This window comes from Plecotus auritus (assembly GCF_963455305.1).
Source record: "Plecotus auritus genome assembly, chromosome: 1".
Lineage (NCBI taxonomy): Eukaryota > Metazoa > Chordata > Mammalia > Chiroptera > Vespertilionidae > Plecotus > Plecotus auritus.
The window spans coordinates 246631770-246656479 of record NC_137770.1 but is presented as its reverse complement, the minus strand read 5'-3'; the positions used below and the strand labels follow the sequence as shown (position 1 = coordinate 246656479).

The window sequence follows — 24710 nt, the reverse complement described above, 5'->3', positions numbered from 1 at the left end:
TCTGCTGCTGGCGCGTTGTTTTACGTAAAAAGCGAAGCACAGCCCTCCCCAGGGTGATTCCTGGAACAGCGCAGCCCCGCGGGTCTCCTAGTGAGACACGCAGCAGCGAGGACTACCACACAGATTTCCCACTCCAGCTGCTCTGCCAGCCGCACCCGCACCGAGTGCAGGGCTCCGAGGTCTCAGGGCAGCAGGGATGGGAGGCGGGCACAGCGCGGGCAAGACTGGCTCATTGCCCTCTGCTCCCTGAGAGCTGGCACGGTTCACAAGCCGCTGGCGAAAGGGCACGTGGCAAGAGCTTTCAGGGCAGCAGGAACTGGCGCCTAAAGGTCTCCTCTGACACAGAGGCGAACGCCATCGACGGACCATGACGCTGCTGGAGAGGCAAACGTGACTGCTGCCAAGTTAGTACACCGACAGGTTTTCCTGGAAGATAAACCCTCCTCTGCTCAAAAAAAAGCAAAAAGCAAAAAAATCTTCCAAAAACGACACATCTTTCACCACTGGATGTACAGGTAATCATCACAGAAGGAACGTTTTGATCGTCACCGTCCAACAGAAACAGAGCGTGAGCCACGTATGTAACGGAGTTCTCTCCAGTACCCATGTTTTAAGTGGTAAACTAGACGGAACTTTAAACGTAACCCGATATTCTCAATATCTCACTTCAACGAGCTGAACCAGCGGCACTTCCATGCTCCAGGGCCACGTGCACCGGGCGACTGCTGCGCAGCGAGGTTCAGGCACCAGCAGCCCGCCAGGCGCCCGCCGACTGCGCTCCCCCACTCACCTGGCCGCGATGACAGGGACCCACGGGGTCAGCTCATCGGAGTGGTTCCCGATTAGCCAATCGGCGTCAGGGAAGAGGGTCTCGTCGCTCGGGGTGATGGCAGCTTCCTGAAAGGAAGACCCGGAAGCCAGACCGGCAGGTTAGTGAAGGCCGAGCTGAGGCAGGGGCGGGCGGCCCTGCAGAAGCCCCGCCCCGCCCCGCAGTCTCAGCGCTCGGAGCTCGGGTAGAAGGTGAGACCAGGGCCAGGAGTGAGAACTGCAGGGACCTGCTGCGGCCGGCCCAAGGGCACGCAACACTGGCAGCTCCCGGGCCCTCGCTGGAGAAACCAGCTTTCCTCGGGCGAGCCTCCCTGTGATCCCTGAAAACGCGCAGCTTCACACAAACATACCAGGCGCCACGGGGGCCGCGTGAGCTGCGCACGTGCCAATGCCGAGCCCCCGAGTCGGCCGGTACCTTCTTACCCCGACGGGCACGATACCACCCTGGCTGCTTAAGAGGCCGCTTTTACCGCTGGAGGGCTCTCAACACCAGCCTTTGTGCTGAACAACAGCCGTCCTGGCTTGGACCAAGGCCAGTTGCTGCCTGCCCCTCCCCCAGGCAGGAGTCTGCCCTGGGCCTGGGGACACAGCAATTTTAAACTCAACCGTGTTACTCGGACCTCTTCAGAGCCGAAGTTAAAACGTTTTAATTTGTTATAAGTGGGACTACACACACAAACAGCCCTGTACGCGAGCAGAGCATCAACACGCAACCGTGTCTGCCCCAGCCTCAGCTTTGGAAAGAAAGGCGGGCGGAGGAAACACGGATGCCACATGTGCCGAGCCCTCGTTCAGAGCAGGGAGCCAGCGCCGGGAGAGGTCCTGGCTCGCCACTGTCCCCCGACTTTTGTTATAACTGAGCATGTTCTGGGCAACATGTCGCTAGGCAACGTCACCACGTGCGAAGACCGTGCACCTCGGAGTGCCGCTCAGCTGTATGGGGCGCTGCCGCGGGACTGTCTCGCCGCCCTCGGGAGACGTGCTCTCTCGGGGCACCAGCACAAGCGGCTCTTGGAGGAGGACGGAGTGACCCGGGAACTTCAGCCCACGGTCATGGGCTGGATCCGGCTACCAGACGGCTGAGCGCAACAGCTGCCCCTCTCAGCAGCGCGTCTGCCGGCTCCACGGGGCCCAGCCCAGCCCAGGTTCACTTCACCGCCCTCGCCGGCTGCCCTCTGCCCCAGGCAGCTCCCAGCACCACGAAGATGCGGACCCCATGGCAGGCCCCACGCAGGGACACGCCTCCAGCTCCAGAGGCCAGCATCCTCTCCAGCTGCACCAGAGGCTTTGAGAAATCTAAACGTTCACCGTTTCCTGGTGAACCAGGTCGGTGTGAACAGGTAGGTGACATGACTGGGCTACACACAGAAACACACCAGCAGACAGCGGTGACGAGGGGACGGCCACGGGGAGGCAGGGAACGGACAAGCCAGTACCTCTAAGCGAGTCTGCGGCCCGTACACGTCCCAGATCTTCCTTCTTCGGACATCAACCCCTCTGCCTGGATGCTGAGAGTTTCAGAAAACGACGGTTAAGTTCTGTCACCAAAACAGATTAGCAAGGATGGGTTACAGCCCACAGTACGGCAGTCAGCGGCAAGCACAGGGACCCGCGCCAAACCCGGACGCGACAGCTGTTTCTCAGAATGTACAGGTGCGCCCCTGCCAGGCATCGGCGGTCCCTGCACTCCGCTGGCAGCCACTGTGGGTTTCAGCAAGGGGACAGGGGTGGAGGGAAGGAGCCGCTCTGTGGGTTTCAGCAAGGGGACAGGGGTGGTGTGAGGGAGCCGCTCTGTGGCTTTCAGCAAGGGGACAGGGGTGGGGGAGGGAGCAGCTCTGTGGGTTTCAGCAAGGGGACAGGGGTGGAGGGAGGGAGCAGTTCTGTGTGGGTTTCAGCAAGGGGACAGGGGTGGGGGGAGGGAGCAGCTCTGTGTGGGTTTCAGCAAGGGGACAGGGGTGGGGGGAGGGAGCAGCTCTGTGTGGGTTTCAGCAAGGGGACGGGTGGGGTGAGGGAGCCGCTCTGTGGCTTTCAGCAAGGGGACAGGGGTGGGGGGAGGGAGCAGTTCTGTGTGGGTTTCAGCAAGGGGACAGGGGTGGGGTGAGGGAGCCGCTCTGTGGCTTTCAGCAAGGGGACAGGGGTCGGGGGAAGGAGCAGCTCTGTGGGTTCAGCAAGGGGACAGGGGTCGGGGGAAGGAGCAGCTCTGTGGGTTTCAGCAAGGGGACAGGGGTGGGGGAAGGAGCAGCTCTGGCTGGAAAGGGAGGCACCTCGGCCGTCGGGTTCAGACCACAGTTGGCTCCTCGTCCAGCTCGCATCCCCCCACCCCCCGCCCCAAGCCCATCCTCCTGGTGGCTTGGCACTGGGCACACGGGAACCACACTTGAGCCCTCACAGGCACCCGCATTTCACACCCCGCCCCCCGTCTCCACCCACCACCTCCTGGTCACCACCAAATGGGCCAACGCACAGCGGCCTGTTTACAGTGTCACAGTCACTCTTAGCAGCTCAGGGAGTGCGTGGTGACAGGCCCCATCCAAGCCCCCAGTGAGGACAAACACGTCTGACCCGCAGGCAGAGGCTACGGCCGGGAAGAAAAGTCAGCCTGGGGTCACCATGGCTTCAAACCCCAGCTGTCCCCGCGCGTGTGAGGCTGCTGAGCCCAGCCGGCTGCGCCAGGTGACCGTCCTAGCGCACGGGACTCGCCGGGCAGCTGAGACGGTGGCGGGAGTGGGGCGGGTGCTGGGCCCGGTGCTAAGTGCCACTGCCTGCGCCTCACTGACCAGACAGCGGCTGCCAGCGAGCCCCGCAGGCTCACAGCGCCAGTGACGGGCCGTCCTGAGCTGGGCTTCAGCTTCTCGAGGCGGAACCCCCGCCCGTTCCTCGAAACAGTGGGTCTCCCGAAGGAAGTGTCTGACAGCAACACCATGCCGAGGCCTGACGTTTCCTGGCCCGCACGTCCCAGAACACCTCCTCCAGCGACACTGCCCTTCCTGGGCACAGCCGCCCGCTTGGCAAGGCGCCGTGGCCGCCAGCCCGTGCCCACAGCCAGGTCGCTTGCCTCGGTGGCACCAGCAGGAAGCGCTCAGCGAGCCTGTGCCAGGCATGAGGATGCTCTAGGAAAGGTGCTGCCAGGCCCAGCCTGCCTTACCCCCGCCCCGCTCACCATGTGCGCCAGGAGGCCGCCTTACCCCCGCCCCGCTCACCATGTGCACCAGGAGGCCGCCTTACCCCCGCCCCGCTCAGGATGTGCGCCAGGAGGCCACCTTACCCCCGCCCTGCCTTACCCCGGCCCCGCTCAGGATGTGCGCCAGGGCCTGCCTGACTCTCGCCCTGCCTTACCCCGGCCCCGCTCAGGATGTGCGCCAGGGCCTGCCTGACTCCCACCCTGCCTTACCCCGGCCCCGCTCAGGATGTGCGCCAGAGGCTGCCTTACCCCTGCCTCGCTCAGGATGTGCGCCAGGAGGCCGTTTCCGCAGCCCAGGTCCACAAAGGACTGCTTAGCTGTCACGCCCTGCGCGGCTCGCTCTTCTTCCCATAGAACCTAATAGAAGAAAAAGTGTGTGTAATTCACTCTGACCTGGGAAAATCCAGACAACAGCCCCACGTGGGACTAACTGGTGCTCTGAGTGAGTGGGAGGCCTCTGAAGCCCTCGGCCTCCGCACAGGTGGGCAGGCACGGGTGGCGCTGCGTGCGGCAGGCCGAGGGCCCCTGCCAGCAAGTCCACGTTAAGGGGCCGTCCCTGGGCAGCAGCTTGAGAGGAGTTCCTTCCTGCTCTCTGTGCTCCTTCCCGTTTTGTGCACAAGCATCCTCAAACAAAACCACGCTATTTCTAAAGAGACTGAGAATTACAGCGGAGATGAAACGAAGATGCCTGGTTTAAACATTTCGCAGGTAAGAAATCCAGAGCAGCGAGGCCGGGCACGTCCACACGCAGGTGGGGAGAAGCCGGTAAGGCACGCCCACAGCCAGGACCCGAGCCTGGGCGGAAGGCGCGTCCTCAGACGGCGCCCAGCGCTCCACGCGCCACCGGCACCTGTTACCGTGGAAGTGCTGCTCAGCTCGAGGCCTAGGCAGGCTGCCCAGCGCACCCGCTGCGACCCTCGGGCAGATAGAAGTGAACATTCCGTGTACAACCAGCCTTGCCGAGGCGAGCCCCCTAAACAGAGGTCTGGCAGCCCCTGCCAGCAGCCCCTCCCCCACGCCGCGTCCGCCTACCGGGTGTGTCCTTACCAGGAGGTAGGCAGCAATAGCCACGTCTTCATACACAAACTTCTCAGGATCAGTCACTTCAGGCCACACCTGAAAAATGTCCCCGAGGACACGTGTCATTCTCCCGCCTCCACCACATCTCAACACCGAGGACAGCCGTAAGGCGTCAGTCACACTGGACTCACGACGCAGTAACGTTTAAAAAATACTAGTCAGCTTGTTCCCAAGGCAGTTCACAGGCTCTGGCAATGAGACCGTGTGCAGACGCCCAGAGCTGTGTCTGTGTGTGCAGACGCCCAGAGCGAGGCCACCCAGGCAGGTCTCGCAGTAAAGACGAGGACGCAGATCGGGCACCTCAGGACACTCAGCTGGCAGCCTGGCCCTTCGCCAAAGGAGCCGGCGCAGGCCCAGTGCTCGGTCTGCAGTGACTGGCTGTCCCTCCCAGCTGTTCTGTCCCCGCCTCCCTGCCTGTAGAGCAGGAATAAAGCTCCAACTAACCCAACAGGATGACCCCTGGATGTGCAAGCATGGGGTCTCATTATTAACATGAACAATTGTGGGGCGCGGCTACAGTGTTTGGACAGGTTCAAGCCTCGGACTGATGAGACGGCACAGTCCTCTCGTGGCCACGTGCAAGTCCCAGCTTGGAGGGCAGAGCCTCCCAGCACCATTATAGCCAGCAGCTGTGGTTGTCAGCTTGAACCTATGGTCCGAACACGTGGCCCCACGTGCCTGAGTGATAGAGGCTGCAAGTAAACAAAGCTTGATCAGGTGCATGTAGTTGAGGAGGATCGAAACCCACGAGAATGTAAACATCTTGACCAGCCCTCACTTTGCCTCGTGGCATCGGCTATAAAATAAAGACACGGCTTGTAGTCCGTGGCGCTGCCGGCTCCCCAGCAGGGAAGCAGCGTCCCACCGAGTGCCAGCTTCCCTTCTCTTGTCTCTTCTAAGCCTTCATCGCCCCCACTCGGTTCACCCTTGGCCGTGCTGGCGCGGCCCAAACAATGTGCATAACGGCCCTGGCCAGTGTGGCTCAGTGGTGGAACATCAGCCCATGCTCTGAGAGGTCACTGGTTCGATTCCCGGTCAGGGCACCTGCCTAGATTGCTGGCTCCATCCCCAGGAGGGGTGTGCAGGAGGCAGCCAACTGATGATTCTCTTTCATCATTAATGTTTCTACCTCTCTCTCCCTCTCCCTTCCTCTGTCCCTAAAACAAAACAACAATGCACAGCACAAGCATCTGGCAGAAGATGGAAAGCCAACGGCTGATGTCCAACGTCCGATTTCTGTTCCAATCAGAGTGGGTCAGACGGTCGGGATGAACCATCTAAAACTGGAGGGGCATGAAAGCCCCCCGAGAGGGTACCGAGCAGTTAGCACGACCACCCAGGACTCCGTGGCAGGAAGGGTGCTGCCCGCCTGGGGCTGGGTGCTGACAACACAGGACACATGGAAATGACAGATGGAAGCTGCTTCGAGGAGGAGGGAGGGAGATGTGATCGGGGAAGAGTAAGCGGCAGCCTCAATATGCTCATGCGCTGTACTTCCTCAGCCCCATGCGAACACACCTGTGCTTGTCGGTACCTGCTTCCTTCTTAGCTAGAAAGGACACGTTACAAAGGTTATCTCCTTTTTGTAGGTACCTACTTTTGCACTTTAACTTTCATATGTTTTCTTAAAATATCTTTCAGTCCAAACCAGAGAATTATGGTGATTTAGTAATTAAATGTCCAATTATTTTAAGTACTTCCCTTGTTTTCTTGGGAGAAAACTTAGTCATGTGCCAAAAAGCAAGTAAATACAGTGCTTCTTCCCACGACCCAGCTGCGGGTGTTTTTGTGCTCCGCAGCCCTAAGCACGTCAAGGCACAGCTGCGCGAGGTCAGGGGGCCCTCTGACAGTGTCTGCACCTGGGGGACGGGAAGGCACCCAGGAACGGTTAGGTGCGGTTCCACCTGCGCAGCGTGACCACACGACCGCATTTAAACGAGGGGGGGTTCTCCCCAGCATTACCTGGACCATGTGCTTATACTTGTCCTTGAGCTCCTGGTAAGTGCGGCTGTACTTGAGGATGGGGAGGAGGGACAGGGTGCTTTTGAAGCCGCTGCTCCCGCTCGCCACAGACCACCGGGCCAGCCTGGCCGGCAGCTCTCGCCCAAGCCAGGCGGGTTTGGGATAAACGGTCCCATCCGATTGCCATCTTTCTGGACAGAAAATCAAAACAGATATGAACCTTTAAAAATAAGAGAAACAGGAATAAGCAGAGCTGGTTTCAGTCCTTTTCAAGTTACCTGTTTAACAAAGAGAGGAGACAGCTGAATTACAAAATATTTCACCCAAACACAAAACCACCTGGGACCCGCTACCAAATGTTTATCTGACAGAAAACCACGTTGAAGAAGCAGGAAGAGTTTCCCCTCTCTTGCCAACACTGGTAAACGCAGCACCCCCCCCCCCCCCCGAGCCCGCTGGAGGCTAGGCCACGAACCACCACGCTCCCCGCCTGCGACTGCCCCACCAGCCACAGGCCCCCAGCCCACGGATGCGCCTGGCACTGCTCGCTTCACACCTCCCACACGGCAACTCACACGTGAGTGCGCTGGCTCAGCAGGGATTTGCTGGCCAGAGAGCCGCGAGCGCAGCGCTAAGGGCACGCACGCAGGCCCCGCGCAGCTCCCAGGCCTGTCTGCCCACAGTGTGTCCCGGCACCAGAACGCGGCCCGGTCACGGCTCCCGCCTGTGCTGTGGCGCTCTGCCCGGCTCCTGGCAGGCATTAACTAGCTTACTAAATACCCACTATATCTAAAACCACGTAGGCCTCGGCAAGAAATGAAAAACCGATACTTCCTCCCCATTACCAAGTTGTAAGAAATAAAATAACAAAGGGGTGAGTTTACTTGAATTCATTGCTAAAACTAAGTGCTACATGGGACGTAGGGACTCAAGACTCCCTCCCACCAGGCCGTGACCACACGCGCAGGCCAGGCACCAGCTGGAACAGAAGCGTGGCAAACGCCAGCAGAAGGCACATGCGCACCAGCCCTAACCCTAACCCCGAGAGAGCCCCTGCAGCCAGCTCCTCCAGGGCCCGGCATCGCGCAGCCGCCTGGACACACCCTGAAAGAGGAGCCAGTTGCTTAGCTCTTACCACTCTCCATCACTGCGGCTGAGCTGAATCCGATACACGTTGCTCATCTGAACCTTCCAGTTGCCGTGGTCATCTTCTTCCAAAGGCAGAAATGTTACAGTTCCACTGAGGACATCTGGGGAAGAAACATGGAAGATCAGGCTGCTCAGCGCAGCGCTTTAACAGACGCTGCATTACCAACAGTAACGAGCCAGGTGTTGGCTTTGTCTCCCAGGCTCCGTCCTGCTGCACCGAGGCCCTCACACACCCCCCAGGTCCACAGGGGCACCAGCTCCATGGCAATCAACGGTGGGTGGTCCTTGGCACCCTTCACCCCAGCAATCCCCATTTTGGGGCCCAATGGAGGAGGAAAACGTTCAGTGCACAACAGCCCAGTAGTGATACAGCACAGCCGTGAGGCAGCGCTGGGCCAGGCCCCGCCTCACCGGACAGCTCTGCTCTGCTCCCTGCTGCCTCACTCCATGCTGGCCTATTCCGGTTCTGCTCAGGCAGGGAGACGAGTCTTCCATGGAAGGGGAAAGTGGCTTTCAGTAGCGCAGGGAGCTGGTTTATATGGACAGGAGTTCCCGCCCCTGGTCCCTGATTGGTCTTTCCTCATACAAATGACGGCTCCAAATCTTCACAGTATGATTGGTCCAAAAGGCACTGTCGTGATTGGTCAGAATACAGTCACTCCTATAAACGGCTGCTAGGATCTGTTTTTGTTGGTTTTTGTGTTTTAATTTGAGCCCCGGTAGCTACAAGGAGCCCTTCTTAGAAGGGGTCAGCTTTCTCAGGGCCCACACTCACTGAGAGAGAGTTTAGCCCGGCCTCTCCTCAGTGAGGCCAACCTGGGGATGCAGAGGTGAAATGTGAAAGGTGATCAAACAGTTGTAAAAGCTGGAAGACCCCCTATCCTGGCCCGGCCCCGCAGGGCTGGGGAGGGCCTCCTGGAGGAGGGGTCACCTGGAAGTCTTAGGGGCGCAGAGGCACAGTATTGGGGGGTGGGGGAGGGAGGTACGCACCTACCAGCCACTCCGCATTGCTGCGTGTAGACAGACAGAACCACCGCCCGAAGGTGTCTACACCCTCATGCCCAGAACCTGTGACTACACGTGTCACATGGCAAAGAAGGGACTTGGCAGATGTGGTTCAGGCTACAGACGTAGGAGAGGGAGACACAGGCGGGCTCCATCTGGTCAGGTGAGCCCTGAAAGCGGAGGCCGGGTTCTCCAGCCGGAGGCGGAAGCGGCGCGGCAGAGGGACGCCAGAGGTCCCAGCGTGAGCAGGGCCCCCGAGGCCGCTGGGCCAGAGCCAGAGGCGGCTCGGCAAGCGCCTCCAGGAGCCGCCTTTCCCGCGTCGCTCTAGCTGCTACACTCCTACCTGTGGGTCCGCGTCCACTGCGCCTTGCCCTTCTCCCCCAGGCCTTCCAGACACCACCAGCCAACACCCCATCCTCTGTGCTGAGGAAACACATTTCTACGCGCCCCTCAAAGAGCAATAACAACCCTACAACCTCCCCAGCGCAGGGCAAGGAACTGGAACGGCAGGTACCTTAGGTGCCTGTCCACCGGCCTGAGATCCAGCCAGTGCTTGTCAACCTCACTGCGTCCAACGACTCTCTTCTTCACCCAACTCAGCAGGCTCCTCAGAGCCCCTTCTCCACTGGCCCCCACGCTGGCCCGTGAACATCTGAACACACGCTAGCATGGCTTCCAACAGCTCGCGCTGCATCCCTAGGCGGACCCCAGGCCCCTTTAAAGTGCCTGCCCGAGGAAACTCAAGACTGACCAAAAAATCGACTCTCCCAGCCTACACCTGAAGAAGGGGCCAGCCTCGCGCGCGCGTGGGAGTGGGGCTTTAGGAACCTAACTTCCACCTGCACCAGTTCACACACCCAGATGGGTTTCACATGCATCAACCCCGCCCCCTCTTCTCCCTTAAACCCGCCCAGGCACAAATCCAAGAGTTGGAGCAACCTGGACTGTCTCCCTTCTGTAAATGCATTCCTAATTAAAGTCTGTCCTGGCCACTCGAGAGTCAGCTTGTGTATCTGGACGCCTCGCGCCGTCAGAAACACCCTTACCCTGCGCGACCATCTCTCTCCGCGGAGCAGCGAGCGGGCAGTGCCGGCTGCTCTTGGGGATGACGGTTCTGAGCACCACGTCGAGCTCGCGCTGAGCCTCTGCCTGCAGTCCTGCCCCTGGGCCTGTGAGGAAGGCCAGCATCTCCCGGTGGTCGCCGACGAGGCTCTGGGAGAAATCGTCCCAGAGAGAATCCAGGTCCGGGACGGGGACGTCGCCCTCCTCGGGCTGCCCGCGGGCCCCTGCGAGCAGAGGCGCTGCCGCGGCTGCTTCCCTCTCGCTCTCTCCTTCCTGGTGCCAGCCCTGGGACTCCTCGGGGCCTACGCCCGGCCTGGGGCTCGAGCCGCCCTCGGGGGAACGCTGACCGGGTCCCGGTCCCTCCTCGGACCCGCATTCCGCCGCGGCCGACTCCTCCCGCCCGGGGTCTGCGCTGGGCCGGGGGCCGCGGGCCTCGGTCCAGGGCCGGGCAGCGCGCCGCCGGGCCTCCAGGCGGACGCCGCACAGCCGCTTGTTGGCCACCTGCGGCCTCTCCAGCCACACGGCCACCGCCGCCCAGAAGCCGCCCGGGAGCAGCGCGCTGGGGTCGCACACCGCGGCCCGGCCCACCTCCGCCATGGTCAGCCTGCGCCCCGAGCCTGGCAGCGGCGCGCGGCGATGACGCAGGGCGACGCGGCGTGTTGACGTCATCGGGGCGGGGCGCCGGGACGCGTAGTGGGCGGGGCGAGGACAGACCCGCGCGCTCCCCTGCTTTGATTCCCCGGCAGGAATCCACTGCGGATTCCAACCTGTGCCTTACTCCGTGGGGATCCGCTCTAGGCGTGTTGGTGCCCCAGAGAAGCGTGGTCGGAGCTGAGTTTGGAGCGTCCTGGAGGCGGTGTATTTAGGAAATCATAAGGATCAGCCCCGCATCCGGCATCGGATTGACTCCCGTGTGGATGACAGGTCAAAGTCAAGAAACCCATATTTGTGAATGTTCAAGGTTCCGCCTCTTACGGAAGCTCGTCCCTCTCCGTTTTCCTTCTGGGGCTTTCTTGTGTGGGAGAGCTCCGGGGGTGCGTTCCTGCGCCCCAGCACAGCCCTGGGTGTGTCTCCGGTCAGCTGTCCTCTCCGTGTCCCCAGGAGGAACAGGGAAGGGTGGGCGCTGCCAGTTTAAGTCAGCATCACCCGCACAGTCAGCAGAATCTAGTGACAACAAGAACATCAAAGATTCGTCACTCTTTTGAACATTAGTCCCTCGGTTGGGATTTTGCCATTCCCGAGAGGGTCTTTGTTGGAAGCAAAGAAAAGTGAAAACTAACTCAAATCATGTGATTTATCAGAGGGAAGAGAAATGTCCGGAATTCAGTATAAGATACATGAGCAATAGAACCTGGCAGACACTCCTGCTCGCCTCGGCGGGCCCTGTCAGTCTTTGATCAGGGAGTTGACTTTCACGCGCTCTGAGTTTTCTAGGGCTGCCATAAATTGCCATAACGACAGAAAGTTATTCTCTTCCGGCTCTAAGGCTCCTGGCCTCTCTGCTTCTGGTGGTCGCCATCATCATGAGCTTTCCTTGGCGTGTGGCCACATAACTCCGATCTCTGCCTCCATAGTCGCGTGGCCTTTCCTTGTGTTTCTCTGTCTCTTCTTCTGCAAAGACCCCTAACTCCAAACAACGTTCTAGGAACAGTGAAGCGGGCCCCGTGGGAAGAGCACCCGGGAGAGTCCCGGGAAGGTTCCGCTCCGGGCGCGCACATTCCAGGCGACCGCGGTGGGCTGAGTGCTCCGACGCTTTCAGCGTTTCCCGGGCGACGGGGGTGGGCGGTGCAGCGCGGTGACGTCAGGGCCGGACGGTGGCCGCGAGGCGGTGAGGTCCTGACAGCCCAGCCGCACGCAGCTGCGCGCGCTCGGCACTCCCTCTGACGCCTACTGCCCCAAGGACGTGTATTGAGCACGGGCTGTGTGCGCTGATCGGTGCGCGGACCCGGCGAACTGGAGTGATCGGTGAGATCCAAAGGTCGAGTCCCCGTCTACCTGGGGGCGAGGGAGCGTGGGGACGGTATATGCAAAGGTCCGGGGCACCCGGGCAGGGGAGAGGGGTGCTGCTGTGCACGCCCGGCCATCGCGAAATTGCGGGGCGCATAGGAGGCCAGGGCCGGCGGCCAGGAGGGTGAACCTGCGGGACATTTTGAAGAATTCGGACTAGTCCCCTAGGTCACGGGACAGCTGTCACCTAGAGGGGGAATGATCAGATCTGCATTTTGGAGTCACCTCTTCCTCTGCAGAGAGGAAGGTTGGCGGGATGAGGATATGGAGGCCAGTTCCATGCTGGGAACGGTGCCAATGGCAACAGCCCAGACACTACCTAGTACAGTGAGTCCTCACTTAACCACGCTGGCTGACCGGACAGGTTCTGCCTTAAGCTAGCGGAAGTCCAAGGAAACAGTTGCACCTCGGGCTAATGTCAACCAGAGTTATATTTGTTTCTGCGCATCCAGTCAACCTCCTAAGGAGACAGCCTGAAGGAAGTGAGTTACCGGAGGACCTGGAGTACTAGACTCCAGACCAGCATCCCGGTGCCCACTCCCCGCCTGAGACACAGAGAGGCCGGGACTTGCTGACTGAACAAGCGACTTCACCCAGCTGGTGAGCTCTGAGGCCAGGCGGTGCGGGTCGGAATCCTTCGGTGCAGCAGTAATGCCGGTGACCTCGGGGGCACAGGCCATCGGGACTTACTGATTGCTTAAGGTCCTGGGACTTGGGGTAGGATGTGCCTGAGAACACCTGCATGACCTTGGACAGCTGATTTCACTCTCTTTTTTCATCCTTACCCAAGGGTATTTTTTACAATTATTTCTAGAAAGAGTGGACAGGGGAGGGGGGACAGAGAGAGAAACATCGAAACAGAAACATCATGTGAGACACATGGATTGCTTGCCTCCCACACACGTCCCCTCCAGGGCTGGGGAACCTGCGACTGAGGTACGGGCCCTCAACCAGGAACCGAACCTGGGACCCTTCTTCATGGCGCAGGCCAGTGCTCTGATTACCGAGCAAAATTGGCCAGGGCTGTTTTCACCCTTAACAGGCTCCAGTTCCGTCAAAAATGAAAGCACTGTTAGTCCCTGGTGTTGCCACACCGTTGAGACATCCACCGGTGTCAGGGATTGCCCAACAATCGGGGGTTATTGTGCTCGATTTAGTAGGAGCGGAGAGACGTGAAAGGTTCAGAAGGCGTTAAAGTGGGGAGTGTGGGGCTTCGGGGCACGGGGAGGAGGGGGTTCCGGATGGCAGCTGGGCTGTGGAACGGCCTGCGGCACAGGCTGGTCAGGGCTGAGGAGCGCTCGGCGTGGGACATGCAGAGTTCAAGGGCCTCCAGGAGAGCGTGGGCGGCCAGGAAGCTGCCAGTGAGGGGGTGGATTGGGGAGCCCTCTGGCAGGGGAACCCCGGCCTGGTGACCTTGCACTGCCCAGCCTCAGGGCTGCCCTTTGCTCCCTCCGCCCCCTTGCCACCTTTGTCCAAGGAGATCTGCCCCCCCCTCTGTCTGGGGAAAATGGACGTCAGCGCTAAGCGTGGCCGGTCTCCTTGGCGGCCTTGGGAGTTCTGCTCTCACTGGTGACGCGTTGCGCGCACACAGTTGCTCCCGGTGCGTGAACAGAGAGACCAGCTCGCTGACTCAGGCTGTGATTCCTGTGCAGGCTGTCGTCGAGCAATGGCACCCAGTGTGGAAGGAAGCGAGGAGGCCCTGCTCCCCGATCTCCCCAGAGGGCCCCTGCATGCCTACCGCGCCCGCGCCTCCTTCAGCTGGAAGGAGCTGGCGCTGTTCTTGGAAGGCGAGGACATTCTGCGCCTGAAGGTGAGGCTACGGCCGTGGGTGTTGGCCAGGCTGACCACGGGGGGTGCAGCGATGGCCGGGCTGACCACGGGGGTGCGGCGATGACCGGGCTGGCCACGGGGGTGTGGCGATGGCAAGGCTGGCCACAGGGGGTGCGGCGATGACCGGGCTGACCACGGGGGTGCGGCGATGACCGGGCTGACCACGGGGGGTGGGGCGATGGCCGGGCTGACCACGGGGGGTGCGGCGATGACCGGGCTGACCACGGGGGGTGGGGCGATGGCCGGGCTGACCACGGGGGTGCGGCGATGGCCGGGCTGACCACGGGGGGGTGCGGCGATGGCCGGGCTGGCCACGGGGGTGCGGCGATGACCGGGCTGGCCACGGGGGTGGGGCGATGGCCGGGCTGGCCACGGGGGTGAGGCGATGGCCGGGCTGACCACAGGGGGTGCGGCGATGGCCGGGCTGACCACAGGGGGTGAGGCGATGGCCGGGCTGACCACGGGGGTGCGGCGATGGCCGGGCTGGCCACGGGGGGGTGCGGCGATGGCCGGGCTGGCCACGGGGGGGTGCGGCGATGGCCGGGCTGGCCACGGGGGTGCGGCGATGACCGGGCTGGCCACAGGGGGTGGGGCGATGGCCGGGCTGGCCACAGGGGGTGAGGCGATGGCCGGGCTGACCACAGGGGGTGCGGCGATGGCCGGGCTGACCACAGGGGGTGAGGCGATGGCCGGGCTGACCACAGGGGGTGCGGCGATGGCCGGGCTGACCACCGGGGGTGCGGCGATGGCCGGGCTGACCACGGGGGGTGGGGCGATGGCCGGGCTGGCCACGGGGGGTGCGGCGATGGCCGGGCTGACCACGGGGGGTGAGGCGATGGCCGGGCTGACCACGGGGGGTGCGGCGATGGCCGGGCTGACCACGGGGGGTGGGGCGATGGCCGGGCTGGCCACGGGGGTGCGGCGATGGCCGGGCTGACCACGGGGGGTGAGGCGATGGCCGGGCTGGCCACGGGGGGTGCGGCGATGGCCTGGCTGGCCACGGGGGGTGCGGCGATGACTGGGCTGGCCACGGGGGGTGCGGCGATGGCCTGGCTGGCCACGGGGGGTGCGGCGATGACCGGGCTGGCCACGGGGGGTGCGGCAATGGCCAGGCTGACCACGGGGGGTGCGGCGATGGCCGGGCTGACCACGGGGGGTGCGGCGATGGCCGGGCTGACCATGGTGCGTCGGGCGGCATCCCCGGTCATTGGTAAAGATGGGGCTTTGTGCCCTCACAGCCACGAGGCTTCCCTGGGCTTCATGTCCCTCCGTGAGGTGTGCTGTCTCGGGCTGCAGCCCAGCCAGGCCTGACTCCTCGTTGGGGGGCCTCCGGGCGTGGCCGAGGCGGCAGGATGGACGCAGACTGTGGAGCTCCTCCCCTCCCCGGGAAGGGCTGTCCTCTCCGTCCGGTGTTTCTGGGCCGGACTGTGTGTCCCGCGGCCTCCAGAAAAGCCGCCGAAGGGAGAACGCCGTGGGATGGCCTCCCGGGCCCCCAAATCGCCGGTGTCCTGTGCCCTCCCTTCCAGAGATCCATCTTCTCGGCCCTGGAGAGCGACCCCCTGTTCGCCCGGCCGGGCCGCGGCCTCCCGGTGGAGAAGCTGCGGGAGCTGACCTTCCTGCGCTGCCGGCGCGTCTTGCAGTTCGACTTCGTGCGCATGGACGCCCTGCTGCGGAGCCCGCTGCAGCTGCTGGCGCTGATCACCTGCCTGGGCATGTACGACTGGTCCCTGGCCACCAAGGCCTTCCTGCACATGTTTGTGAGTAGGCGCGCGAGGGGAGAGGCCGGGGCCGCTTCCACGCCTCCCGTGGGGCCGCGCGGTGGCCCGCGAGGTTGCCCGGGGCCAGGGCCACGCGGGACACTCGTCGCAGGAACTGGGCTGCCGCGTGTGGGGTGCAGACGCTCGCCTGGGTGTTGTCAGTGTTTACTTGCGTTTAGAGTTTTCTGAGATGTGGGCAGCCGGGGGATCTCGCTTAGAGATTTCTAAAACGCACGCAGGAACCAGCGGCGGTGGGAACGCGCGGGCAGATGTCCGCTGCTTCGGGGGAAGTCCGATGTTCCCCCTTTAGGCGAACTTGCACAGAGTCCTTCGGCACCCGGGGCCGCGGAGGCCAACGCCCCAGGGCAGTGGTCGGCAAACGGCGTCTCGCGAGCCACAGGCGGCTCTTTGGCCCCTTGAGTGTGGCTCTTCCACAAAATACCACAGCCTGGGCGAGTCTATTTGGAAGGAGCGGCGTTAGAAGAAGTTTACGTTTAAAAAACTTGGCTCTCCAAAGAAATTTCAATCGCTGTCCTGTTGATATTTGGCTCTGTGGACGAACGAGTTTGCCGACCGCTGCCCCAGGGGAAGAGCAACTGTGGGACTTTTGGCTTCACACACACACACACACACACACACACACACACACCCCAAACAAACAGAAACCAGCCACCTCCAAACAACCCGAAACACGAAAACAAAATGAACAAACACTGCTTGGCGAGTCACGGGGTCTGCCCGCCGTTGTCGGAGGGAAAGTGGACCCACTTTGCCCTCACGCCCCCTCCTCCCCGCCCCTCCTGTCCTGCCCCTTGTCCGTCAAGTCCCTCAGGTGTCCTGCAGGCATGTGAGGCCAGGTGACTTTGAACCTACATAAACGGCTTGGGTCGGGGCCCAGGTATCCTGCCCCGGGAGCCTGGCGTGATGGTAGTCCTGGCGCTCGGACCGCGCGGTGGTGCCGGGCGGGTGGGGGGATGGCCAGGACGGCGGTACTCACTACCTTCCACCTGTTGGTGGGTCGATGTTATATTTTTAGGTGTTTGGATTGGCGATTTACAACTCTGGTTCTGAAAGGCATTTCAAATATATTCCGAAGATCTTCAACATGGAGGTAAGTTTGGGGGAGGGGAGGGGTTGTGAGCCACGACCTCTCACCTGTTCTCTGAGGTTTGTGGAAGGGCTGCTGGCAGGACTGGGGCCAGGGGGCGGGGCCTCTCCCCTGAAGGAATGGTGACCTTGTTCTCACCAAGCAGTTAATGCTACTCCAGACAGACGTGGGTCTGCCAAGTCCCAGCGCCGAATGAATTTAGCTTTTTCTTCTTAATCCTCATCACAGGGTAGTTTTTCATTGATTTTTAGAGAGAGTGGAAGGGATAGGGAGAGACAGAGAGAGAGAAACATCAATTGGTTGCCTCCTGCATGTGCCCCATCAAGCCTGCAACCCAGCCACCCATCCTTGGCCAGAATCGAACCCCGGACCCTTCAGTCCCAGGGCCAGTGCTCCATCCACTGAGCCGAACTGGCTGGAGTGAGTTTTTGTTTTTGTTTTTAAAAAATATATTTTATTGATTTTTTTACAGAGAGGAAGGGAGAGGGATAGAGAGCTAGAAACATCGATGAGAGAGAAACATCAATCAGCTGCCTCCTGCACACTCCTCACAGGGGATGTGCCCGCAACCAAGGTACATGCCCCTGACCGGAATCGAACCTGGGACCCTTCAGTCTGCAGGCCAACGCTCTATCCACTGAGCCACACCGGTTAGGGCTGGAGTGAGCTTTTTCATATCAAAGCAAAGCCCCGTTTTCTCGTGCTGCCCGGGCGCGGCTCCGGCCACCGGGGCGAGCGAGTGGGGCCGCTGTTGGCACGTCTGGGCGGCGCATGGCGGCCAGCACAGCGGAGGGACGTGGTGAGGTCACTGGTCGGTCGGATGGGAGAGGAGATGGGGGCTTTAATCGTGGTCACAGGGTTCTTAGTCCTTACGGAGAGGGGGGTAGGCCCCCCCAGGGACCTGCAAAGGAGCCGGTCCGCCTGACGTGGTGTCCGCCCGCACGCTAGATCTTCGGATGTTTTGCGCTGACCGAACTCAGTCACGGCAGCAACACCAAGGCCATGCGGACGACCGCTCACTACGACCCGGCCGCCGAGGTAGGTGCTCCGCCCCCTCCGCCTCTGGGCTGCGGGCACATGAAACGTGGTGCGGTCAGGAGCGACACGCAGTTAGTCCCCGAGACCCGCCCTCACACACGGGAGCGTGCCGGGTGCACACGCGGCCCTCGCGCGGACCCGGGAGCTCGGGTGGACTCACCGATGGGCGGTCAGTGAGGGACACGGCGGGAGAGAGCGGGGTTGGCGGGATCACACCTAGGAGGGCGGTCAGGGCCTCACCGACGAGGGGACACCACCCGGCGGCCAGCTGCGAGGTTTTGCGTGGGCTAAGTTGTTTGACGTGTTGGACATCGTTCTCTTTCCTTTTTTGCTTTAACGCTCACCTGAGGATGTATTCATTGATTTTTATTTTTTATTTATTTTTTAAATATAATTTATTGATTTTTTTACAGAGAGGAAGGGAGAGGGAGAGAGAGCTAGAAACATCTATGAGAGAGAAACATCGATCAGCTGCCTCCTGCACACCCCCGACTGGGGACATGCCCACAACCAAGGTACATGCCCTTGACCGGAATCGAACCCGGGACCCTTCAGTCCGCAGGCCGACGCTCTACCACTGAGCCACACCGGTTTCGGCTTTATTGGTTTTTAGAGAGAAAGGCAGGGAGAGAAACACTGCTGTGGGAGAGAAATATCCATCAGTTTCCTCCCATATGCGCCCCGACTGGGGATCAAAGCCCCAACCCAAGTATGTGCCCCGCCCGGGAATCGAACCCACAGCCTTCTGCTGTGCAGGACGGCGCGCCAGTCCTCCGAGCCGCAGGCCGGGGCTTCGGCCTCGTTTTCCGTAGGAAGGCCCTTTAGGTCGGCAGGCCCAGGGCCCGCTCCGTGCGAACGCAGGGCCAGCTGCCTTCGGGGCCCTAGAACCTCCCGTCGGTTCTTCCTCTCGCCGCAAAGCGTTTGAACAGGGACTCCCCGGAGGAACAGGAACCCTGCCTCCAGGCGGGCTGCGATCGCAACGTTTTCCCTCCGCAGGAATTCATCCTTCACTCCCCCGATTTCGAAGCCGCCAAGTTCTGGGTCGGCAACATGGGCAAGACTGCGACTCACGCGGTGGTGTTCGCTCAGCTGTACATGCCGGGGGGCCAGTGCCACGGCCTGCACCCCTTCCTCGTGCAGGTGGGCTGCGCAGGGGACGGTGTCGGAGACATGGTCATTGCCAACGGGGCGGGGTGCTGCCGGCATTTGTGTGTAGACAAGGATGCCGCTAAGATCCTACAGCACGGGCGGGGGGGGGGGGGGGGCGGCGGGGGGTCGCCGAGAAAGGACCGTGCACCCCGAGGACCGGCTGCTGCGGAGCCCGGGGTCACGGGTGGAGGACCTCTCCGTCCCAGCGGCCACGTGGGCATCGTCTCAGACACACGGCACAGGTCCTGACTGCCCGCCAGGTCTGGGGTCCCCTGGAGTTCTGGGTCACAAACAGGAAGTTACTGCCCGAGGAGTGGTGCTTGGGACTGGGGCCGGGCAGGGGTTCCCCCACCCGGGGCTGCTGCAGGTCCAGAGCTGGGGCTTCCGGAAGATCCTTCAGACCTTCCCGCCGGGGCTGCTGATGCCCAGGAAAGCCCCGTGTCCCCGCCCAGTCTGGCGTTTTCGCTCTTGAAGCCCTTCCTGATGGGGTTAGGGTTAGGGTTAGGGTTAGGGGAGCTGAAATTCATGTCACATGTAATTAGCCGTTTTAAAGTGAACGGTTCAGGGCCACTTAGCGCCCCGGGGCCCCCGCAGCCCCGCCCGTCTAGCCTAACCGCGTCCTCTAGGTCACCCCTCCCGGTTGGCACCACTCGGCCCCAGGTTCCCAGGATGAAGCTCTGTATCCCGAGCACAGGGCTCCGGGCGAGGGCTGTCTACTGCTCCGTCTCCTGTCCTGGGTCAGCCTGTTTATTGGCAGCTCCTCGGGGAGCAGAGTCCCTCCCACCTGGTCCAGCTCCGGTTCCTGCCCGAGGTCCCAGGCTGCAGCCCGTCGCCCAGGTCTCTGCCTGTCTCCTCTCGCGTCCTGTCCTCTCTGGCTCGCCTGGGACGCTTGTCCTGGGATTTGGGGCCTGCCTGGGTAATCCGGGGTGATCTCACCTCAGGAACCTCCTCTCTGTCGCATCTGCCAAGACCCCGTCTCGCCCGTTCCGGAGGACGCGGTTCGCCCCTGCAGCTGCCTTGAGGGAGCCCGGGCCGGGCCTCTGGGGCTTGAACACGTTCGTTCTGGGTTTTGTGTGCTCAGCATGTTGTGTTCTGTGGTGTGTGCAGATTCGGGACCCGAAGACCCTCCTCCCCATGCCCGGCGTGATGGTGGGTGACATAGGGGAGAAGCTCGGGCAGAACGGGCTGGACAATGGGTAAGTGCACCTCAGCCTGGTGGTCTCGGCGCTCTCCTCTGTGGGTGGTGTAAGCTCTCTCCTCTGTGGGGGGTCTAAGCGCTCTCCTCTGTGGGTGGTCTAAGCTCTCTCCTCTGTGGGTGGTCTAAGCTCTCTCCTCTGTGGGTGGTCTAAGCTCTCTCCTCTGTGGGTGGTCTAAGCTCTCTCCTCTGTGGGTGGTCTAAGGTCTCTCCTCTGTGGGTGGTCTAGGCGCTCTCCTCTGTGGGTGGTCTAAGCTCTCTCCTCTGTGGGTGGTCTAAGGTCTCTCCTCTGTGGGTGGTCTAAGCTCTCTCTGCGGGTGGTCTAGGCGCTCTCCTCTGTGGGTGGTCTAGGCGCTCTCCTCTGTGGGTGGTCTAAGCTCTCTCTGTGGGTGGTCTAAGCGCTCTCCTCTGTGGGTGGTCTAAGCTCTCTCTGTGGGTGGTCTAAGCGCTCTCCTCTGTGGGTGGTCTAGGCGCTCTCCTCTGTGGGTGGTCTAAGCTCTCTCCTCTGTGGGTGGTCTAAGCTCTCTCCTCTGTGGGTGGTCTAAGCTCTCTCCTCTGTGGGTGGTCTAAGCTCTCTCCTCTGTGGGTGGTCTAAGGTCTCTCCTCTGTGGGTGGTCTAGGCGCTCTCCTCTGTGGGTGGTCTAAGCTCTCTCCTCTGTGTGTGGTCTAAGGTCTCTCCTCTGTGGGTGGTCTAAGCTCTCTCTGCGGGTGGTCTAGGCGCTCTCCTCTGTGGGTGGTCTAGGCGCTCTCCTCTGTGGGTGGTCTAAGCTCTCTCTGTGGGTGGTCTAAGCGCTCTCCTCTGTGGGTGGTCTAAGCTCTCTCTGTGGGTGGTCTAAGCGCTCTCCTCTGTGGGTGGTCTAGGCGCTCTCCTCTGCGGGTGGTCTAAGCGCTCTCCTCTGTGGGTGGTCTAGGCGCTCTCCTCTGTGGGTGGTCTAGGCGCTCTCCTCTGTGGGTGGTCTAGGCGCTCTCCTCTGTGGGTGGTCTAGGCGCTCTCCTCTGTGGGTGGTCTAAGCTCTCTCCTCTGTGGGTGGTCTAAGCTCTCTCTGCGGGTGGTCTAGGCACTGTCCCCCACAGTCTGGCCACAGGGGTTAGATTCATGCCAGGCCCAAGGCCGCGTGGCTGCTTGTGCTTGTGATCTCATGGGACCCTCAGCCCTATCCCGTGCCCTCCACACTCCCGTGGGGCCATGTAACTCAGCGGGGACACATGCCTCACCTGCACACTCAGAGCCACGTCATGAGGGCCACCCTGTGTCCATTCCAACACCGGGAGGTATAAGGGAACCGAGTGCTGAACAGTGAGCTTGCCCTCAGGCCCGGGCCAGACAGCGGCAGCCGGGCGGGGGGACCCTAAGCTGGGCAGTGCCGAGCTGTGGTGGGCCTGCCTCCCCCAGACACAGTCCCGTCAGCGACCTGGAGCTCAGCATCCACATGTATCCACACTGATCCAGGTGGTGGGGGCGGCGTAGCGTGGACTCCGGGGCTGGGAGGGGGAGGCCCAGCAGGGGGCATCCTTGGGAGGGGTCATCTTGGTCCCCGGCCCCAGCCTTTGAAGGGTCAGTGACCTGTCCGGGGTCCCGGGCTCATCCCTCCTCCTTCCTGGCCGTGGAGCGTACGCCCAGCAGAGGGCGCACAGGTTTCAGGGACAGGAAACGGCTGGGTGTCCGGGCTGCCTGCCTTAGTCCTCTAATTCTGCCATCAGCCATCAGCCATCAGCGTTAGAATGGAGTGAGTGTGTTTTTGGTCTGAGGTCCCTTATCTTGGAAATATAGGTTAGGTGTGGTCATTTCACAGGAAAATCCGAGGATGTGGGGTGACAAGAAATTAGGGGCAAACATAACTTGAGCCCTGGACACCAGGGAACACGCAGCCCCATTTGTGGACCAATGTATGGGTACATTTAGTGAGTAACTAAAAGCCAAATAAAGGCCCTCACCGTGAGAGTTTGGCCTCCGACCCTGCATGGGCGAAGACCTTCTCACCTGGTGGCGTGGAGGTGCGGGGCCCTGGGCTGCGGGGATCCATCTCGAAAGCAGCCGAGGACGTCCCGTGTGGGGCCGGTGTGCTTGGTCCCGGGAGCAGGTGCGTGCAGTGCCTGGGAGCCTGGCCTGCCACCCGCAAGCTCCCGGAACACGCCCCTCCCCGCGCCACTCCGTGTCACACGCACACCCCTGTGCCCTCTGGGGACACTGGGACTCGGCCTGCAGGCTGGCCCCGGGCTGGCCCCAGCCGGCTGTCCCTGGCGCAGCCCTGTGGAGTGAGGTGCTCGCAGAGGGAGGAAGCGCGCTCTCGGTAAACCGCGGACAGCGAACCTTGTGGGCGTGCCGACATTCTCAGGCTTGTCCCGTCTCGGGTGTGAGAAAGGCACCGTGTCCTCCAAGGACGACGGGCACGGGCGCCGACAGAGTCGCTCGCAAAGGCCTTCCTCGGCTTCTGGTGACGGGCGTCACTCGGTGGGTGCTGAGTCTGCCCTTGTAAACCGGGTATCAGATCAGAGGCCCCGATAGGCCTTCCGGGGCCTGGGGCCTCCCCTCGGCCAGTCAGAACACCCCGCAAGGCCCTGGTGCCGAGGCTCATTGGCAGGTCCCCGATGCGCCGCGCAGGCCTGCCCAGGGGGCCTGCTCTGCCGCTGACCTTCCGTCCCCCTCGGGAGGCGCCCGCAGAGGCTGGCCCCGGGCCCGGTCACCTGCAGGGGCCTGGCCACCCACTGAGTGCCCCGCCTGCAGGCATCCTTGTCGCTTCCTGGGAAGGAGGGGAGCCGGGCTGGTTTGAGGGTCACAAGCAGACGCCACCCACGACAGGCCTTGAGGAGGCCAGGCCCTTGGCGCAGTAGCGGGGTCCCTCCAAGGGCTCACACCATTTTGGGGGTTCAGGTTGTAGGATCGAAGGTCTCGGGCAAGGCCCCTGCTGTGCGCCCGGGACAGGCTGGGGTGGGCCTGCAGGAGCGAGGGCAGTTGCTGCGGGCAGGCAGGCGGGCGGGTGGCACCCAGCAGGGCAGACCCACGGGCCAGGGCCCTGGTCGGGTGGAGGTGAGGATGGGGACCAGATGGGGCACAGCGGGGCGGGGGAGCAGCCGTGTGGGAGGTGCTGCTGGTAACCCTGGTCCCTGTCCCGCAGCTTCGCCATGTTCCACAAGGTCCGGATCCCTCGCCAGGACCTCCTCAACCGGACCGGAGACGTCACCCCCGAGGGCACCTATGTCACCCGCTTCAAGGTACAGCGTCGGCACGGGAGCCAGGATGGGTGGCAGACCTCGTAGGTTTGTGTTCCGGTGCCACCAGCAAGGAAGGTGGTGCTTGGGTCAGCCACCCCCCGGGGTCCGGGAGCGACACCAGCTGCTGGCTGACAGTGCCCCCCCGCCAGCCCTCGGGGTGATTAGGGAGCCCTGCCTAATATGGAGGTGCAGAGGTGAAGGTTGCTTGGTCCACAAATGGGGGTGCGTGTTCCCTGGTGTCCAGGGCTCAGTGCCCCCTGTTCTGTAGGGCACGGTGCTAGCGCTCGGAGCTGAAAGCGAAGATGAGATGTGGGTGCCCACAAGGCGACTGTCCGTTTTAAAAGACCACGGACAAGCATCACGCCCTTTAACATGGTGTCGCTTGGGGAGAGAGGGGTTTGGGGACCTGGGGTCAAAGGCAGGCATTCTTTAAACGAAACGTGGGCTCCAGCCAAGGACTGTCCGTCTGGGGTCGCCCTACCTGCACATCTGGTCTCAGCTGACACGAGGTCCCGCCCCTGGTGGGCGCCTGCAGACTCCCTCGCCGGGACCCCCTTCCTCGTGGAGCTGAGCGCCCCGGGGCCTCCCCACCCGTCGCATGGGGGTTCATCAAGGCCCCTGCTCCCCTGCGCCCGGCCCCCTGCCTGGAGGTCTGGCGGGCACCTGGGCGGGGCGCATGGTGGCCACCTGCCCGCGCTGAGAGGAGGAAGGAGCGCTGTCTGTGTGCCTGTCCCTGACGCGGCGAGGGTGGCCGTGGCTCTGACCCGCCTCGCGCTCCCCCCACAGGACAGCAGGCAGCGCTTCGGCGCGTCGCTGGGCAGCCTGTCCACGGGCCGCGTCTGCATCGTGGCCATGTCCGTGGCGAACCTGAAGCTGGCCCTGTGCATCGCCCTGCGGTTCTCGGCCACGCGGCGCCAGTTTGGACCGGCGGACGGGGAGGAGGTCCCGGTGCTTGAGTACCAGCTGCAGGTCGGCCTCCCTGCCGGGGTCACCGCGTTCCCTTTCGCGCCCGCAGGCAACTCTGCTTCCCGGCAGCTGCCTTTTGGCTGCTGGGAGCTGAGCAAGCCTGTCGGGCGGGTCCCAGAGCCGAGGGGGTCACAGGGAGGGAGGCGGGTCCCAGAGCCGAGGGGGTCACAGGGAGGGAGG

General features: G+C 62.3%; 2 protein-coding genes across 13 annotated transcripts in view; one reads left to right on the top strand and one right to left on the bottom strand.

Annotated features, from left to right (window-relative positions):
* TRMT44 (tRNA methyltransferase 44 homolog) overlaps nucleotides 1–10915 on the bottom strand; it is a 31739-nt gene extending 20824 nt beyond the window's left edge. For 6 of the 7 annotated variants that reach the window (XM_080685489.1, XM_080685491.1, XM_080685488.1 and 3 more), the window contains exons 1-7: nucleotides 10252–10915; nucleotides 8187–8301; nucleotides 7052–7271; nucleotides 5057–5125; nucleotides 4259–4366; nucleotides 2265–2336; nucleotides 791–897 (exon numbers count right to left, since the gene is read on the bottom strand). In XM_080685489.1, the coding sequence (XP_080541615.1) occupies nucleotides 791–897; nucleotides 2265–2336; nucleotides 4259–4366; nucleotides 5057–5125; nucleotides 7052–7271; nucleotides 8187–8301; nucleotides 10252–10864 (1304 nt within the window). In that variant the 5' untranslated portion in view covers nucleotides 10865–10915. The remainder of the gene's footprint in view (nucleotides 1–790; nucleotides 898–2264; nucleotides 2337–4258; nucleotides 4367–5056; nucleotides 5126–7051; nucleotides 7272–8186; nucleotides 8302–10251) is intronic. The other variant, XM_080685492.1, reaches the window with a different exon arrangement.
* Nucleotides 10916–12089: 1174 nt separating this feature from the next.
* The window catches only part of ACOX3 (acyl-CoA oxidase 3, pristanoyl), a 31811-nt gene continuing 19190 nt past the window's right edge, over nucleotides 12090–24710 (top strand). For 2 of the 6 annotated variants that reach the window (XR_013959050.1, XM_080642020.1), the window contains exons 1-10: nucleotides 12095–12232; nucleotides 12727–12874; nucleotides 13927–14084; nucleotides 15631–15861; nucleotides 16898–16972; nucleotides 17918–18007; nucleotides 19004–19147; nucleotides 20264–20352; nucleotides 23468–23564; nucleotides 24351–24533. Coding sequence is in view for 4 of the 6 variants with exons in the window: in XM_080642020.1 (XP_080498146.1) it covers nucleotides 13941–14084; nucleotides 15631–15861; nucleotides 16898–16972; nucleotides 17918–18007; nucleotides 19004–19147; nucleotides 20264–20352; nucleotides 23468–23564; nucleotides 24351–24533 (1053 nt within the window). In the remaining 2 variants the exon portion in view is untranslated. Of the gene's footprint in view, nucleotides 12246–12726; nucleotides 12875–13926; nucleotides 14085–15630; nucleotides 15862–16897; nucleotides 16973–17917; nucleotides 18008–19003; nucleotides 19148–20263; nucleotides 20353–23467; nucleotides 23565–24350; nucleotides 24534–24710 lie in introns of all 6 variants that reach the window. The other 4 variants (XR_013959049.1, XM_080642021.1, XM_080642023.1 and 1 more) reach the window with 3 other exon arrangements.